The sequence below is a fragment of the Marmota monax genome, unplaced genomic scaffold (assembly GCF_021218885.2).
Source record: "Marmota monax isolate L192 unplaced genomic scaffold, Marmota_monax_Labrador192_F-V1.1 WCK01_AAM20220418_F8-fsc00024, whole genome shotgun sequence".
In the NCBI taxonomy this organism is placed as follows: domain Eukaryota; kingdom Metazoa; phylum Chordata; class Mammalia; order Rodentia; family Sciuridae; genus Marmota; species Marmota monax.
The window spans coordinates 24,837,943-24,856,076 of NW_026695224.1; the positions used below are offsets into that span (position 1 = coordinate 24,837,943).

Genomic DNA, 18,134 nt, shown 5'->3' on the forward strand with positions numbered 1-18,134 from the left:
ACATCTGAAATGGTCAACTCCAAGACAGAGTGTGAAGCTACAATTTGCTAGCTACAGCCTTAGTCAGTTTACCAAATGACAAATTAGTTAAGTTTTCCAAAATCTGTGGGGGGAAGTGAAGAAATTGATTCCTGCCTCAAACCAGCTGATACACAAGCAAATGGGTGTACATCATTATAATGCACATCAACACCCAACTGCAAAGTTACACTGAGAGACATCATTAGGGCAGCCTCAATATTTTATGCAGGTCCCTCTCCCTAGTTAAACTATAAGGCCCCAGAGTAGACCCTAGCAGTAGGTACACACCTGTGGTGATCAGCACCTTCACCAGCCACCTGTGGAAGAGAAAAAAAGGCTTGGTATTGGTAGTATGCATCACCAAGTACCAGCCAAGGTTAGTATTTGCCTGAAGACTGCAGCATGTGTGGACAGAGGAATGCTCAATAGTAAGTTGGGATATCTGGAAAGAAAATGAAGAAAGAGAACCTGACCTATTTCTGTGGGTGATTATCCAAATTATAGTATCTAAAGAGCAAAATTTAGCAGAAAATAGTCTTTCCCAGGGCTTTGAGATTTAATAGAAGAGGAAATTCAAGTTCCATCATACAATATACTACTTATCACTAACTTAGCAAATGTTTTCTCTTCACAAACTTTTCATAATCTCAAACACACAACCATTCCCTCTCCTCTAACCCCTTCTGGCAACACCGCTGTGCCTATCATAAATCAAAGCATACAATGGTTTTGCTTACTTGTTTTCTTTTATATTTTATTTTTTGTAGTGCTGGATATTGAACCTAGGGTATTGCAGATGCTACCACTGAGCTACCCCAGCTCCTTCATTGTCAGTTGTAGACAGAAAGTCCTTTGAGGCAGGAATTATAGGATCTTAAATGACCATAGGATAAAACTACAGAACTTATCCTAAAAGAACTAGCAAGATCCACATACTCGGCAGGGTGTGGAGGCGCATGCCTGTAATCCCAGCGGCTCAGGAGGCTGAGACTGGAGGACCTGGATTCAAAGCCAGCCTCAGCAATGACGAGGCACTAAGCAACTCAGTGAGACCCTGTCTCTAAATAAAACACAAAATAGGGCTGGGGATGTGGCCCAGTGGCTGAGTGCCCCTGAATTCAATCCCTAGTACCAAAATCATCATCATCACCATCCATATACTCCCACCAGTGTTGATCAAAATGAGAACTGGTCTAGAATTCAGGACCCATTTCTGCTCCTATTACTTGTTATCTTGAGAGTTAACCCTTGGGACTTTCTGTCTCCTTCATAAAATGAGAAGTAACTTTTCTATAAACCTAAATCTGGTTTAAAAATTCATCCAAAAAGTTTAAGGAAAATATGAAGGGGCATACTAGGTTATCTAAAAGTATCTTTCTAATTCAAAGAGTCTAGACAATTTTAAAGAGCCATGATATCAACAAGCCACCAAACAAAGGGACATCAATACCAACCAACTTCTTCATATAAACATCTATAAAACACAGAAATCTTTTAAAAACAATTATCCAGTAATTATTTTCCCAGCTAAAATGGGCCTAGAATCCCCCCATCTTTTATTTCCCCTTTCAACTCAACGTGATTCCAACAGATATAATGAAAACAAAATCTACAAAAGTGTGCAGTAATCTAACAGAAAGAGATTTACCTCCTACACATTTCCCAGCTCTCTTAAACTTATTCCATACAACTAGAACATCTAACTTGAAGCAGAATTACAGCTGTTTTCTAGAAAAAGCTCTGTCTGCTGGCCAGGGTGATCTTACTCACCAGCCCCACATTCCTGAGGGAAAAGAGGAAAATGAGGTCTCAGAACAGAAATGACCCAGAGCTCCAAAGTGAACCAAAGGGAAAAATAAGTGGGTTCTACTTCTGTGGGGCTGAAATCCAGTTGTGATGAGACTTCCCTGCTACTGGAGTTCCATGCATTTTCACATTACTTTTAAGGTTTTAGGATGAGGTAACCACTTTAACCTAGGAACTCAACTTCCTCTCCTTCCCTATTCCTTCTTTTCCACTCACTCTAATGTTCTGATTTTAATCAACCAATCTTTGCTTTCCTTAAGCACAAGTAGAACTAACCAACTAATAACTTCCCCAAATATCTCAATTTCTAGAATACCACCTTGAATTTCACTGTGGTTTCAGCACAATAAGATAGCACAGCTGACGAAAAATTAATAAGCAACAACTTTTCCTCAACTCACACCTCTTATAGAGATGGAACCAATGCCTTTATTAAAAAAAAAAAAAAAAACTCATGAAAACTATGATACTAAAATGTTTACATAACTAAAACCAACAGCTGCCCTACGTCCCCTTACCCACTTGCACAAACAGTAGTAGTAGATGAAGGCAAACTGATTGAAAGAGCTTCAAAAATATGGTATTGGGTCAAAAGTTTCTGGTATAAGATTCTAAATGAGATTATATATAGAAATATTATAAATGAAGTCTCTTAAGTCTTCTATGTCAGTTCCTCCCAGGCCCTAATTTTGACTACTGAGAAAGGGATGCTTACCTTCAATGTGCCGACGTACTGTCCAGACAGCATTGGGGTTACCAGGTAGCTCAGAAACAGCCATTTCCGACACCTGACAGGAAAGGAGGCAAATACAGATCCAGTGAGCATGGAACTCAGCTACTTGCTTACAATGCTAGATAATAAGGTCCTAAAAGCAAAAGAAGTGTTCACACTGCGCACTAGAGTAAAAGGATGGGAACATCCAGTGAAGAAAAGAATCTAAGGTCAAAAAGGTTAGAAATGCTAGTAGTCAGCTGGGCACAGTGGTATACAACTGTAATCCCTGCAACTCAGGAGGTTGAGGTAGGAGGATCACAGGTTCAAAACCAGTCTCAGAAATTTAGTGAGGCCCCTTATAAGCAGCTTAGTGAGATCCTATCTCTTAATAAAATATACAAAAGGGCTGGGGATGTGGCTCAGTGTTTAAGCATTACTGGGTTCATTCAATCCCTGGTACAAAAAAAAAAAAAAAAAAACCACTAAAATAGCAGTCCCAATGACATACTTTAGCAAAAAGTCACAGAATGTCTTAGAGAATACAGTTGTTACAGCCAAAACAACATGCTTCCTTTGGAATGGCAATAACCATTGGGAATGAAAGAGGCCAAGGCCACCTAAATTAGCACCTCTTTTCTTTCCCTAGCTCCCATAAGGCCAAATACCATCTCTCTATGAACCCATTCAAATACTACTTCTTTAGAGAAATTATTCCCTTACCTTCTTATCTGGCAATCATCTCTCCCTCATAGAAATCAATCACCACCTTAGGGCAGTAACTGTTTTGTCTTTCATAATAGACTCAAATGTCATATACATTCTCAAACATGATGAAATATCCCAGATAAACTAAAATGATGTAGAGGGGAAACTGGCTATAATATCCTTGCAATTTATATGTAAAAGTAAAATCATTCTAAAATAAGTTTATTGTTTTTAAATGATCCAGAGACAATAAAGTAGACTTCAGAATTTCATCATCAATAAAAATAAGTACCCAAGGGTGCAGGGATAGAATTTCAGTGGAGTAACAAAGGGGAATGAAGGAAGGGAGGGAGAATGGGAAAAGGAATAACAGTGGATTAAATCTGACTTTCCTATGTACATACATGTATGTACACATAGGAATATGACAGTGAATCTCACCATCATGTATGACCACAAGAAATTAATTTTTTAAATATTGTGGTTGTAGACAGACATAATATCTTTATTCATTTATTTTTATGTGGTGTTGAGGTTCCTCACACATGCGAGGCAAGCACTTTAAAACTGAGCTACGGGGCTGGGGATGTGGCTCAAGCGGTAGCGCGCTCGCCTGGCATGCGTGCGGCCCGGGTTCGATTCTCAGCACCACATACAAACAAAGATGTTGTGTCCGCCGAGAAATAAAAAAAAAATAATAAAATATTAAAAAAAAAATTTAAAAAAAAAAAAAAAAAAAAAAAAAAAACACTGAGCTACAGCTACAGCCCCAAGAAAGTAATTTTTAAAAAATAAATAACTGTGGTAAATGGCAGAAATAGAATGAAGGGAGCGGGGAGTGAGGAAGGGAAGAGGAAGGAAAGATACTGGGGACTAAATTACAACAAGATATATTCCATGCTTTTAGAAGTATGTCAAAATTGATTCTACTATCATGTATAACTAAAAATAACCAATAAAAAAATGTTAAGTATGCTATACTGAATACCAAATGTAAAACTGGTAGGTCACCTTACTCAATTGAGTTCCTAATCTATTCACAGAATAAGGCTTAACAAAGACACAGGAACAAAGCAATGTTCAACAATTTAAAAATATTTTTATATGTAACAAAGATCTGCATATAAAGTCAAAGTGTGAGAGGCAAGAAATTAAAAAACAAATTTTAATTGAGTCCTTAATTTCTTTTTCTTTTTTTTAAAGATAGAGTGAGAGAGGGAGGGAGGGAGGGAGGGAGAGAGAGAGAGAGAGAGAGAATTTTTAATATTTATTTTTTAGTTTTCGGCGGACACAACATCTTTGTTTGTATGTGGTGCTGAGGATCAATCCCAGGCCGCACGCATGCCAGGCGAGCGCGCTACCGCTTGAGCCACATCCCCAGCCCCGAGTCCTTAATTTCTTAAACAATACACAAAAATTCCTGTTAATGCATATGTGCCATTTTTGTGGAAAGTGCTAGTTTTCATCGGTGGCTCACGAGGATTCAGTGAACAGTGAGTAGGTAATCAAGAAATATGGCTCTAAATTGGGTCAAGGTCATTGAAAATGGTGGACTGATGAACATTTTGGCAGTCAAAAAAGATTTTCAAATTTAGCATGCCTGTAATCCCAACTATTCAGCAAGCTGGGACAGGAGGATCTCAAGTTCAAGGCCAACTTGAGCAACTTGATGAGACTCTGTCACAAAATAACAAAAAAAGGTGGGTTGGGGTGGGGGTGGGGTTAGGGGGGTGGCTAGATTGGTGATAGAGAGCTTTCCTAGCATCTAGCATGTATGAGGCCCTGGGTTCAACTACCCACTACCAAACAAACAAACAAAAACCTGAAATAGCATTGCTAATAGCTAACATTTTCTATAGGATACTGTCTTAAACTAAGTGCTTTGCATGCATCATCTCATTTAATTCACAAGAATCCTTTAAAGTAAGTACCATTATTAATCCCCTTTACAGAAAATACAAAAGCTTAATTATAATTACAGCCATTAAGTGAAAGAGCCAGAAGTCAAAACCAAAGTTATCTCAGTTGCATTGCAATAAAAATGTATAAAAGGCAGGAGACCCCTTGAGAGCAGTAGTTCACTGACTACATGCTCTGAAATCAAACTGTCATAAGAAAGTTTATTTTTCTTCAAACAAGAGCAATTCCAGGGCTCTTGCTAGAATTAACACCAGGACAATAAGACATGGGATTTGAGAAGTTAATTCTCAGAATCCATATCACCTAAAGATCCATCAATAAATAACTTATTTTTAAAAATTCTAATCTATTCACTTTGGTGAAATACTGCAGAAACATAAAAAAACAATATAACTTAAGAGCATACAGTAACAAGGAATAAATTTAATGATACCAGGGGTTAACGATGCAGCTCACTGATGATGAGTGTTCAAATCCAGCACAATCCCCCCCCCAAAATCAAAATTAAAACTTTGAATAAAAGCCAGGCATGGTGGCACATGCCTATAATCCCAGGTTTGGGAGGCTGAAGCAGGAGGATCTCAAGTTCAAAGCCAGCCTCAGCAATTTAATGAGGCCCTAAGCAAGTTAGCAAGACCCTGTCTCAAAATAAACAAGGGCTGGGGATATGGTTCAGTGCCCCTGGGTTGAATCCCTAGTACCAACAAAGACAAAAGAAAAAGCACAAAACAAAACAAAACCTTTTAATAAAAACTAGAAGAAAAAAATTCCATGCAGTTTTTCTAGTCTCTACTACCCAGTCTAAGAACTAGGTAATGTAGACACTCTAAACTTTAGGAAAATATGGAAAAACATTTTTCCCCCATACAAACATCATATGTATTTATGACTTCATCAAAGTAATCCCATAAACTGCTTTGCCCATGCTTTCCTTCAAACACTGCTGAGAATCTAGAAATTGCCATCTTACCTCAAGTCCATGCCTTAAGACCCTTAGAGATGACCGAGGTCCTCTACCACAGGCCACATACAACTGTGGAGTATCTTCATTGGCCAGATCAGCTATCTGCAGAGAACAAGGGAAAAAATGTCTACTTATGCTAAGTTTTCAAACACAATTGTCATTCTTAGAGGGACAAACTTCTACTGACCCCGGAATATAGAGAGAAAAAAAGCCCCCATGTTCCAAAAAGTAAACTATTTTTAAGCAGCAAATTTTTCCAAAACTAAAAAAGGGTTACATCAATTCACAAGTTAAAAAGGGGACTTGGCAGGGGCTGGGGTTGCAGCTCAGTGGTAGAGTGCTTGCCTAGCATGTGTGAGGCACTGGGTTTGCTACTCAGCACCACATAAAAATAAATAAATGAAACAAAGGTATTGTGTCCATCTACAACTAGACAAAAATATTTTTTAAAGGGGAGGGAGGGGAGGGGCTGGGGATGTGGCTCAAGCGGTAGCGCGCTCGCCTGGCATGCGTGCGGCCTGGGTTCGATCCTCAACAACACATACAAACAAAGATGTTGTGTCCACCGAAAACTAAAAAATAAATATTAAAAAAAAAGAGGGGGGAGGGAGGGGACTTGGCGCTTAGTGAAATATAGTATAATCTCCATTCTGAAATGGTTTTCTTCCAATTAAAAATATAGGTAACAAACTATAATGTAATCAAGATGCAACACTGTCACCAATAGAAGCTACATTTATTAAAGTTAATACTCAGAAATGTTATCCCCATCACAACAAAATTGTATTTTTCAGACCTGGTGTCAGACTGATATAATCAGTCATAGTACCTACAGGTATTCCTCTGATGTAGCTGACCAGCTATTAGATAATTCTACACCCAATAGCTGCTAGTATTCAGCCACCACATAGGGAAGTCATGTGTTCTCATATTAATATCCGAGACATCTGGCTGCTTTCCAGTACAACTGATTCTTGATTAATATGTGAAAACAGGTGAACCATTTGTATTACAGTTTTGCCCAACTGGACAATTCAAATGAAAATTCCTGAACTTTGAACAGCAGGAGAGTTTATTGTAATAGATGATCATGTAGGTTCTGAGTACATATACAACCATCATTTTGTTCTCTGAAAAAATAAATAACTTAGAAGTATGTATTTTTTTCTTTTTGCTGTACTGGGAATCAAACCCAGGGACTCATGTATCCTAGGCACTACACCCCCAGGTCCTAGCTCACCTATTTAAAATGCATCATATTGCTATTTATTTATAAAGCCTTTTTAAAAAAAAGGCATATATATTACTTTTCACAACTTAAAACTCCAACAGTGGGCGGCCAGGTATAGTGGTACACACCTATAATCCCGGTGGCTGAGGAGACTGAGTTGTAAAGATCCCAATTTCAAGGACAGTTAACAATTTATTGAGGCCCTAAGCAACTTAGTGACACCCTGTCTCAAAATAAAATTTTTTTAAAAAGGGCTGGTTCCTAAAGGTCACACAAACTAGCGATCTAGGGCACAACAACATGGTAAGATTCCCAGGTGCTACACCTGAGGTCAGTAGTGGGAGACACAATCTCCATCCTGAGCCTCTTCACTTTTTTCCTCAAAGATATGATTAAAAATTTGTAAAAATACGAAAAAGGGCTGGGGATGTGGCTTAGTGGTTAAGTGAACCTGAGTTCAATCCTGTTGTGCCCTAGATCGCAGGAGTTTATGTGACCTTTAGGAACCAGCCCTTTTTAAAATAATTTTTGAGACAGGGTGTCACTAAGTTGCTGGATACAGTGGCACACACCTGTGATCCCAGAGAAGCTGAGGCAGGAGGATTGCAAGTTCTAGGCAGCCTCAGCAGCTTAGCAAGGCCCAAAGCAACTAAGCAAAATCCTGTCTCAAAATAAAAGGTAAAATGGGCTTGGGGGACTGAGATTGTGGCTCAGTAGTAGAGCGCTAGCCTAGCACGTGTGAGGCACCGGGTTCAATTTTCAGCACCACATAAAGATAAAATAAAGATATTGTTTCCAACTACAACTAAAAAAATATTTTTTTAAAAAATGGGCTTGAGGATGTGATTCAATGATTAAGTGCCACTGGGTTCAATCCCTGACCCCCACCAAAAAATACAAACAAAACCCTGTTGCTGAATGATTCCAGTGTCTAGTTCTTTTAAAGAGAAACTATATTAAAATTAGGTATGTACAGCTATAAGCAGACTTCTATGTGAAAAAAGGTCAAGTCAGAAATACTGTGTAGCACATAAACCCATTCACTTCAAAAACAAAAAAGATGTAACCACACAACATATATATAATTGCAGATGCAGACAAAATACTTGGAAGCCACCACAAGAAGTTGCTAATAGTAATGGGCTCCATAGAGTTCCAGTTTGAGAAGACTTGGAGGGGCAGGACTTTAAAACCTTTTATATAGTTTGAATATGTACACTGAAAAAGATTTACTAAAAAATAAAGCTGGGAGTGGTGGCGCACTACTATGATCCCAGCAACTCGGGAGGCTGAGGCAGGAGAATGAGGAGTTCAAAGCCCACCTCAGCAACTTATCGAGACCCAAATTAACTCAGTGAGACCCTGTCTCTAAATACAATACAAAAAAGGGCTGGAGATGTAGCTTAGTGGTTAAGTGACCCTGAGTTCAATCCCCAGTACCCAAAAACAAACAAACAACAACAACAACAAAAAAAAAACCCGAAGATTTATTAGTAGTTTTCAGTTCCTAAAACTATCGTTAACTGCTTCACCTTTATATATTGATTCCATAGTTATATGGTTCTTAGACTACACCTTAATTTAACTTAAGAAAAACTTTAAACTTATTACACTTGATATTCAAATCAGCTGGCTAGCATTGTGCATCATGGAGGTAATTGGAAAGGCCCACACCTGGCAAAATAGAATGGGAGAAAGGCTGTCCAGTTCATCCACCAATACAAGGTTTTTGAGTGGTCTTGGCTGAAAGAAGAATGTATCTCCTTCTTCCAGAGGCATAGCAGATGAAAACTCAGGTTCTTCATCATCATCTCCAAGATGTGCAATTTGATATAAGTAACTAGGAAGATGCAAAGAAAGACTTTAGTTAAAAGACTCAAGACAATGTCTGATTATCATATCAACAATAATGCTAGTGCTATTTAATTATACTAAAAAAAAATTCCTGTTATTGCTTGTAGGTGTAATGTGTTTTTTTTAAATATTTTTTTAGTTGTAGATGGACACAATATCTTTATTTATATTTGTATGTGGTGCTGAGGATCGAACCCAAGGCCTCATGCACGTGAGGCGAGCGCTCAGCCACTGAACTACAGCCCCAGCCTCAGGTGTGATGTTAAAGTATGCTATCTGGAATTCATTTCAAAGCTAAAGAATAGAATTTCCCCAAGGTATAAATAAAACAAGACTGGTCAAGAATCTGGGCTGAAACTGAGTGATGGGCACAATAGGTTCATTATACTACTCTCTCCTGTTAAGAAAATTTCTGTAATATACAAAAAATGAAAACTTTAAGTGAAAAAAGAATGAGACCATTCTTTAAAATTAAATCAAAAATATGCAAATAAATATAGCAAAATGTTAAACTGTTCTGGGATAATACAATAGTGAGTTATTTGCTTTTTTAATCATTTTCCAAAACTTTCCACATTACTAGAATAAATTAACAGGTATGGTAATAATCAATATTTACTAAATGGTTACAACACAAAAGTACTTAGCGCTAGCTGGGTGAGGTGGTATGCACCTATAATTCCAGAGCTGGGGAGGCTGAGGCAGAAAGATTGAGAGTTTGAGGCCAGCCTCAGCAATTTAACGAGGCTCTAAGCAACCCTGTCTCAAAAATAAAAAACAAAAAGGGTTGGGGATGTAGCTCAGTCATAAAATGGCTCTGGGTTTAATCCCTAGTAATCCCCCACATCACCAAATACTTAAGTGCTTGGCAGAAGTATTCTTATTAAATACCTGCAAAACCCAATAAGAGGGCTGTGGTTGTGGCTCAGTGGTAGAGCGCTTGCCTAGCATGAGGGTTCAATCCTCATCACCATATAAAAAAATAAATAAATAAAATAAAGGTATTGTGTCCATCTACAACTAAAAAAAAAAAAAAAGTTACCAGGGGTTGGAGGAAGGGGAACATGAACTTATTGGTTAACAGGCACAGAATTTCTGTCTTGGGTGATAAGAAAATGTTGGAAAGAAAATAAAGGTTGCACAGCATTATAAAATAAAATTAATATCGGTGAATTTGAACAATTAAAAATGATTAGCTGGACATGATGTGCACACTTATAATCCAAGCTACTCATGAGTCAGGAGGATTTCAAATTTGAGGCCAGCTTGGGCAACTCAGCAAGACTCTGTCTCAAAATAAAAATGCCTGAGGATGTAGTTAGTCCAGTGGTAGAAAGCTTGCCTGCATTTGCAAGGCCGTGGTTCAATCCTCAGTACCACCAGGGGACAGGGAAAAAGCTATAAAATGGTACATAATACGTGGTGACATTATGTAAAAATATCTAAATTGAACACACACAGAGGATATAGAAAAATGTTATCTGTGGATTAAAGGATTAAAAGCAATGTTTGTATACTCATCCTCACTTCTACAATAAATATTTCTTGCACAAAAAGTAAAACCTTGGGCTGGAGTTGTGGCTCAGTGATAGAGCACTTGCCTAGCATGTGCGAGGCACTGGGTTCAATCTCAGCACCACAAATAAATAAAATAAAGATATTGTGTCTATCTACAGCTAAAATATATATATAAAAAAGTAAAAACTTGGAAATGGATGAAAACATTAACAGGCCAAATGTGAAAAGTGAAATGGTACAGTTAACCCCTCCATCCATGGGTTCCCTGCATCTTTAGAGTCAACCAACAGATCAAAAATATCCAAATGAGGGGGCTAGGGTTAAAGCTTAGTGGAAGTGAGCTTGCCTGGCATGGGTAAGGCCCTGGATTTGATCCTCAGCACCACGTAAACATAAATAAAGTTTAAATTCTTAAAAAAGAAAAAGAATTCCAAATGAAAGGTTAAACCCTCAGTAACAGTGAGCCCATGACTCAAAATAAAACATTAAAAGGATCAGGGATAGATCTCAATGGTAAAGCACCCCTGAGTTCAATCTCTAGTACTCTCCCCAACAAAATCCCTTACTTAGTTAAGTAATTCAAATAAACATTCAATGTAATACACAACAAAAAGCTCAGAAAAGATGTGACTTTTACAGATATTTCTGTAGACATTGATTAAGTACTGATTGAAGCCATCAAAGTAAAGAAGCAAACAGAATAAATGTAAAGAGGAAAGGAGGGCAATCCTTAGGTGTGGTGGTGCACAACTGTAATCCCAGAGGCTCAGGAGGCTGGGGCAGGAGGATCAAAAGTTCAAAGTCAGCCCCTGTAACTTACCGAGACCCTATCTCAAAATAAAAAATGAAAAAAGGCAGGGGATGTGGATCCACACACAGTAGTTACACACTCTGGGGTTCAATCCCTTGCACACACACACACACACAAAAAAAAAAAAAAAAAAAAACCTCAAATATTCTAATAAAACCAAATAAAATAAAAATACTCTTGTGAAAAGCTCCACAACCTAGAAATACACCTCCCTCCTGCCAATTTTTATAGTAACCAAGGCAAACCAAGTTAATAAAAGGATTACTCACTGGTTTCCAAATTCTGATGCTACAAAAAGGAAGCCTGTTTTCAACACACACATGGCAGCAGCAACAGGCACAGTATCAAAATATTTCAGCCGGATCTCAGTTACCTGGAGTGAAAAGAAAAGATTCTAGTGTATAGGCAAGTGAAGTTTGGCATAGAAGTCCAATACTAGTATAAAACAGCATAAGCTGAGTAGCAAATAAAATACCGTCCCCAGTATCTAACCAGGAATGAACAAGCTACAGCTCAAAAGCCAGCCATGATTTTTGTTTAAAGTGACACTGCCCAATCTCATTACACACTAGACCAGGTACTTACTAACTAGAGTAGGAAAACATTCAGATACAAGCCTAAGGTATCCTAAATTTCCAACTTTCTAACTTGTAAAATATTAACTATCTTACCCACCTCATTTCAAGAGAGCAGCTACAATGAATAAATGGTTTGTAAAGCTTTATAAACCTTAAATATATATACATAGGATTTTTTAATGTAATTACATTAAATTAAAATATTTAATTATATTAAAATAAAATGTACAAACTTTCATCAAAAAAATTACAAGTGTATTTATTGTTTTGTTTCATTTTCCCCCCTCTATCAATGGTCTACTCACCATATCTTCATCTGTTTCCAAAGTGATCTTGAAGATATCACCCTGCTCAGTTTGGGCCAAAAAGAAGAACATTGATTTGGTCTTATGGGTGGCAGAACAAACGAAAATCATTCCTCTTTCAGGGTCATCCAGGTCATTCTAGCAAAGTCAAGCACACAATACGTTAGAAATGGCTACTTCTTATTTTTGGAACTCAGCACCCTACTCTTACCAAGTGTGGCTAAGTTGCTGAGGTCGGTCTCAAACTTACAGTCCTCCAGCCTGAGCCTCCCAGGTAGCTAGGATTATAGGCCTATGACCCCATGCACAGCTGGGTTTTTTGTTTTGATTTGCTTTATTTATGTCTCCAACATTTTGTATTTCTTAGAATAAACTCTTTGTGAAGTTTTACACTTCTTTGTTGCCTCAAAGCAAGTATAGTGTCCGAGATAGGCAGGTGCTCACTAAATGTAAGAGCAACTAACTTTCCATGACTGATGAAGATTAAATTTCTTTTCAGGGGTAAGGAGAGAGAATTTAATAACTGATCCAGGACAAAGATCAATAACAAAATTACAGGATGAAAAGATAAAAAGGTTGAGGAAGGAGGATTGAAAAGATCATAAGTTCAAGATCAAAACTCCAGCAACTTAGCAAGACCCTGTCTCGACATTAAAAATAAAAAGAACTGGGGATGTAGCTCAGTGGTAGAGCACCCTGGGTTTTCCCCACAGGGAAAAGATCTCAAAGACCACCACCAGATTCCATATTAATTACAGGAAAAAAAAGGTACCGTTAGGAAGAGAGTGGGTGGATACCACCTTAATTAAGTGATCAATTTGGCATGAACAATGAGACAATCCAATATTATTTAAGCATAATGTGACACAGTGAGAAATAAACATCACCATCTATATAATAACCCTAGCAAAAATATTAGCCTGAATATAATCATTTAAAAAAAATAGAATAAGGGACAAACTTTAAGAAAAATTAGCCAATTTGAGTTCTTCTTTTCCTATGTGTATCCCTTATAGAAGAAAAAGTACCCTAATCTCCATCATGTGAGATTAGGCCCCAACTTCCTTAGTAAGACTCCTGTGGTGCAAGAATTAAAATCAACAATCAATAAATGAAATGGACTCAAACTAAAAAGTTCTTAGCAAAAGAAACAATCTGTGAGGTGAATAGAGAGCCTACATCTTGGGAGCAAATTTTTACCCCTCACACATCAGATACAGCACTAATCTCTAGGGTATATAAAGAACTCAAATAGCTAAGCACCAAAAAAACAAATAACCAAATCAATAAATGGACCAAGGACCTGAACAGACACTCCTCAGAAGAGGATATACAATCAGTCAACAAATATATGAAAAAATGTTCATCATCACCAGCAGTTAGAGAAATGCAAATCAAAACCACTCTAAGATTTCATCTCATTCCAGTCAAAATGGCCGCTACTATGAAGACAAACAACAGTAAGTGTTGGTGAGGATGGGGGGGGGGAAGGTACACTCATAGACTGCTGGTGGGACTGCAAATTGGTGCAGCCAATATGGAAAGCAGTATGAAGATTTCTTGGAAAACTGGGAATGGAACCACCATTTGACCCAGCTATCCCTCTCCTCGGTCTATACCCAAAGGACTTAACTACACGTCAATGTTTATAGCAGCACAATTCACAATAGCTAAACTGTGGAACCAACCTAGATGCCCTTCAGTAGAAGAATGGATAAAAAAAAAAAATGTGGTATATATACACAATGGAATATTACTCAGCAATAAAAGAGAATAAAATCATGGCATTAGCAGGTAAATGGATGGAATTAGAGAAGATAATGCTAAGTGAAGTTAGCCAATCCCAAAAAACCAAATGCTGAATGTTTTCTTTGATATAAGGAAGCTGATTCATAGTGGGATAGTGGGATAGGGAGAGGGAGCATGGAAGGAATAAATGCACTCTAGGTAGGGCAGAGGGGCTGGAGGGGAATGGAGGGGGCATGAGGTTATTAATGATGGTGGAATGTGAGGATCATTATTATCCAAAGAACAGGTATGAAGACACAAATTGCTGTGAATATACTTTGCATACAACCAGAAATATGAAAAATTATGTAATAAGAATTGTAATACATTCCGATGTCATATATAAATAAAAAAATAATAAAAAAGAAAATTAGCCAAGATTCACAAAAATGTAATTATCATAAAAAAACCAAAACAAAGGTGAGAGAAAATGTCCTAAGTTTAAAAAGAGTAAAGGCAAATTATGAAGGGGACATTTTAGAACAAAGGAAATCTGAATATGTACTATATCTAAGCTAACTGTATTACACGAAAATATTAAAATTTCTTGGATGTGATATTAGCACTGTGGTTATATAAGACAATGTCTGTTTTCAGAAGACACATCCTAGAAGACTATATTTGGAATTAATTGTCATGACACCTGCAACTTATTTTCAAATAGGTTAGCCTGGAAAAAGTATACATATCATAAGAAAAGGTAAATGTAGTTAAGGTATTAGTAACTAGTGAATCTAATGAAGGTCTATGGGAATTCACTGTTCTTTTGGTTTTTGTTTTGTGTTTTGTTTTTTGGTTTTTCGGTACATTAAACCCATGGGCACTTAACATTGGGTCGTATCCCAAGCCCTCTTTATTTATTTTTCTTCTGAGACAGGGCCTCATTAAGTTATTTAGGAGGCTGACTTGCAACACCTCAGAAGTCATTGGGATTACAGGCATATGCTACTGCATCTGGTTGTTCTATTGTTTTAAAATATTCTATATGTTGGGAGTTTTTCAAAATAAAATGTTGGGGCGGGGGGGGACAGAAACAGAATAAAAGATAATCTATTTCCAACAAATGTTTGGATTTTTCAAACTAGAAATTTTCAGGAATTTCAAATTTACAATTACCTACAGATTCCTCTGAAATAAACATTTAATTTTTTCCTAACCTTCAAATAATATTTTGCTTTTACTGAAACTTGTTACCAGCTTTATTAAAAATAACATTTACAAGGGCTGGGATTGTGGCTCAGCAGTAGAGCACTCGCCTAGAATGTGCAAGGCCCTGAGTTCGATCCTCAGCACCACATAAAAATAAATAAAGATATCATGTCCAACTAAAAATATTAAAAAAAAAAAAACTTAAAACTTGATAGGAGATAAACTAAGAGACTACACTGCAGTCTTAAAAGCTGAATTCATTTCACAAATAATCTTTCTTCTTATGGTAAACAAAGGCCTTACCCGTCTCCTGGGAATTGGACACCGTATATCCGGTTGGTCACCAAAGTTCTTGTAGGTGATATAGTTTTCAGAGCAGATCAACACTCCACTTGGACCATCTGATCCTCCTGGAACTGTCAAGAAAAAAATAAAACTTAGCAGTTATTTGATTTACCCATGAATTACTTTCACTTTCAACTGTTTCTCTCCTTCACAGCTTGATGATGACAGTATACCTGAAGCAGAGAAACGTTCCAAGAGTTTCTCCCTTATGAACATACTAGATAAGGATGGAGCAGTTTGTGTTTATGTGAAAGATTTGGTTGATCTTAGCCTTAATAATGCATCTAAATTTCTATATTCAAATCTAGAATTCAGTACTCATATTCAGATCTATAATATAATTAACTACTGGATATGGAAATCCCACAGTACTTCAAAAGTACAGCATGCTCATAAATAAACTTAATTTCCTACCCAAACCTATTTCACCTCCTGGGTTCTCTACCTGAGATTGCCACCACTGAACAACAGACTATTCCAGAAACCTGGGTGTCATCCTGTAGTTCTCTTCCCTTTCACAGCCTTACTGATTCTACCTCCTTAGTAGCTCTCATGCTGCTAATATCTGTTAGTGAAAGAACTCCCTCGTCAGTTTTCGGGCTTACAGTGTTAATATCCTCTATTCTATTAGGCAAAATGTAAGCAGTTATCTTTCTAAACTGTCCATCTTTATTAGATGTCCTCCTGAGCTTGAAATATTATTCCCCTGCTTGAAATACTTCAGAAAATACCATTTCACGACTATCCCTCTCCCAGCCCTTTAACTCTAATAACCCAATCCCAATAAGCTTTCCATTCTTAAAGTGTATTCTTGGTGAATGCTGCAACAGAAACTCCCTCAGATCTCAGTTCAGACCTACTCTTCAGGTCTTAGCTCAAGTTTTTCAGAAAGCTTTCTCTTACACATTCCCTCCCATTCCCTAGGTCCCTCCTCTACGTTATCATGATAATAGGCACAAAATCTGGCAATTTTTTGTTGTTGTTGTTGATGTTTTATTTACCACTAGACTCAATCCTGTAGGAAGGGAAATACCACATCCAATTTTCACCACTACAGTCCCAGGACCCAGTAATCTGACTTGGCATATACTGACTGATTAAGCTCAATAAAAACTTGTTGAATGGAGCTTGGGGTATAGCTCAGTGGTAGAGTGTTTGCCTGGCATGCTAGAGGTACTGGGTTTCTGGGTTCAACCCCCAGCACCAAACAACAACAACAACAAAGTTCTCATAAGTGAAAGATGTGGTAATATGCTACAGCAAGTGATAAAAGTAGAAATATATAACTTTCTACAAGGTACTAAGAGTTCCCTGAAATTTTTTAAAGGAAATATTCCTGACAATAGCTCTAATTTTATTAATGGATGTTAGTCTTTTCTTTCTTTGGATCAGTTTTGTAACTGATTTTAGTTTCAAAATCTTCCTATGCATTTAGTTTTCAAATTCAGACATAGAGCTTTGCCTTGTTGAGTTTGTTCATTTTATCTGTCCTTTCAAAATACGTTTGGGTGAAAAGGAAAAACTGACTACAATCAAATTATCACAGCAACTAGTAGTAATCAATATTTCAAGCTGTGTCCTTTCCTCCCCACTCCCATTAGATTATGAAAGCTACTAAGGAGCTAGATACTTCTCTCCAACAATACTTTTTCTTTTTATCACTGTACTAATTTCTACCCTCAATGAAACATAGAAAAGGTACTCAAGTTTACTACAAATAAATTACTTTTCAAACCTCACTAAGTTTGGGCATCAAATGGATCAAATAAAAGGGACAGAGCAGCTCTGCAAGAAAAGTACCTGTTATAAGGAAGTTGCCATGTTCCTCCAAAGGTTCACTGTATTTTCGGACCACATGATTTAAACCAAGGTCTAGTTCATAGAAAGTAAGTGTCTGCTGAGTATTTGCTGCTGCTTCCCCTGTTGGATCATTGTCTGCTTCCTACAGAGAAGTACAGTAGCATAAAACCAATCAATTAGAATCATAAAACCAAAGAATTTGTAAGTAGACTAGGAAAAGACATTAGATCTCCTCATTTTACATGAGAAAACAGAGGGCCACGGTTACAAAGTTCACACTACTATATAATGATAGAGCTAGAACAAGGACCCATATCTCCAAATTCTGGGTCTCTATGTCTACCTTCCATTCAAGGCAAAGATGGATATGCTCTGCCTTTCACCATCTTCCTTTGGGAAAAATATCCCAAACAGGGATTCACCTTTTTCATCCAGCTTTCCCCAACAAATACTTTAGCCCATAGGGAGATTGTTTAAATCAGAGCAAAGGCTACTATGTATACAGTCAACTGGTTAAGCTCTGAAACCTTCCAGAGAATTTCAGTAAGGTATTTGGAATATGGATATCTGCTAGCAAGACAGATTTACAATGTGAATAAACAAAACAATTGTAGGAAGACAATG

The 18,134-nt window shown here is 37.4% G+C and overlaps 1 protein-coding gene across 2 annotated transcripts in view; it reads right to left on the reverse strand.

Moving 5' to 3' along the window:
• Positions 1–18,134, reverse strand: part of Sf3b3 (splicing factor 3b subunit 3) — a 48,924-nt gene that overhangs the window by 24,911 nt on the left and 5,879 nt on the right. For both annotated transcript variants that reach the window (XM_046434841.2, XM_046434842.2), the window contains exons 5-11: positions 17,511–17,652; positions 15,669–15,781; positions 12,429–12,566; positions 11,815–11,918; positions 9,037–9,202; positions 6,138–6,233; positions 2,543–2,615 (exon numbers count right to left, since the gene is read on the reverse strand). In XM_046434841.2, the coding sequence (XP_046290797.1) occupies positions 2,543–2,615; positions 6,138–6,233; positions 9,037–9,202; positions 11,815–11,918; positions 12,429–12,566; positions 15,669–15,781; positions 17,511–17,652 (832 nt within the window). The remainder of the gene's footprint in view (positions 1–2,542; positions 2,616–6,137; positions 6,234–9,036; positions 9,203–11,814; positions 11,919–12,428; positions 12,567–15,668; positions 15,782–17,510; positions 17,653–18,134) is intronic.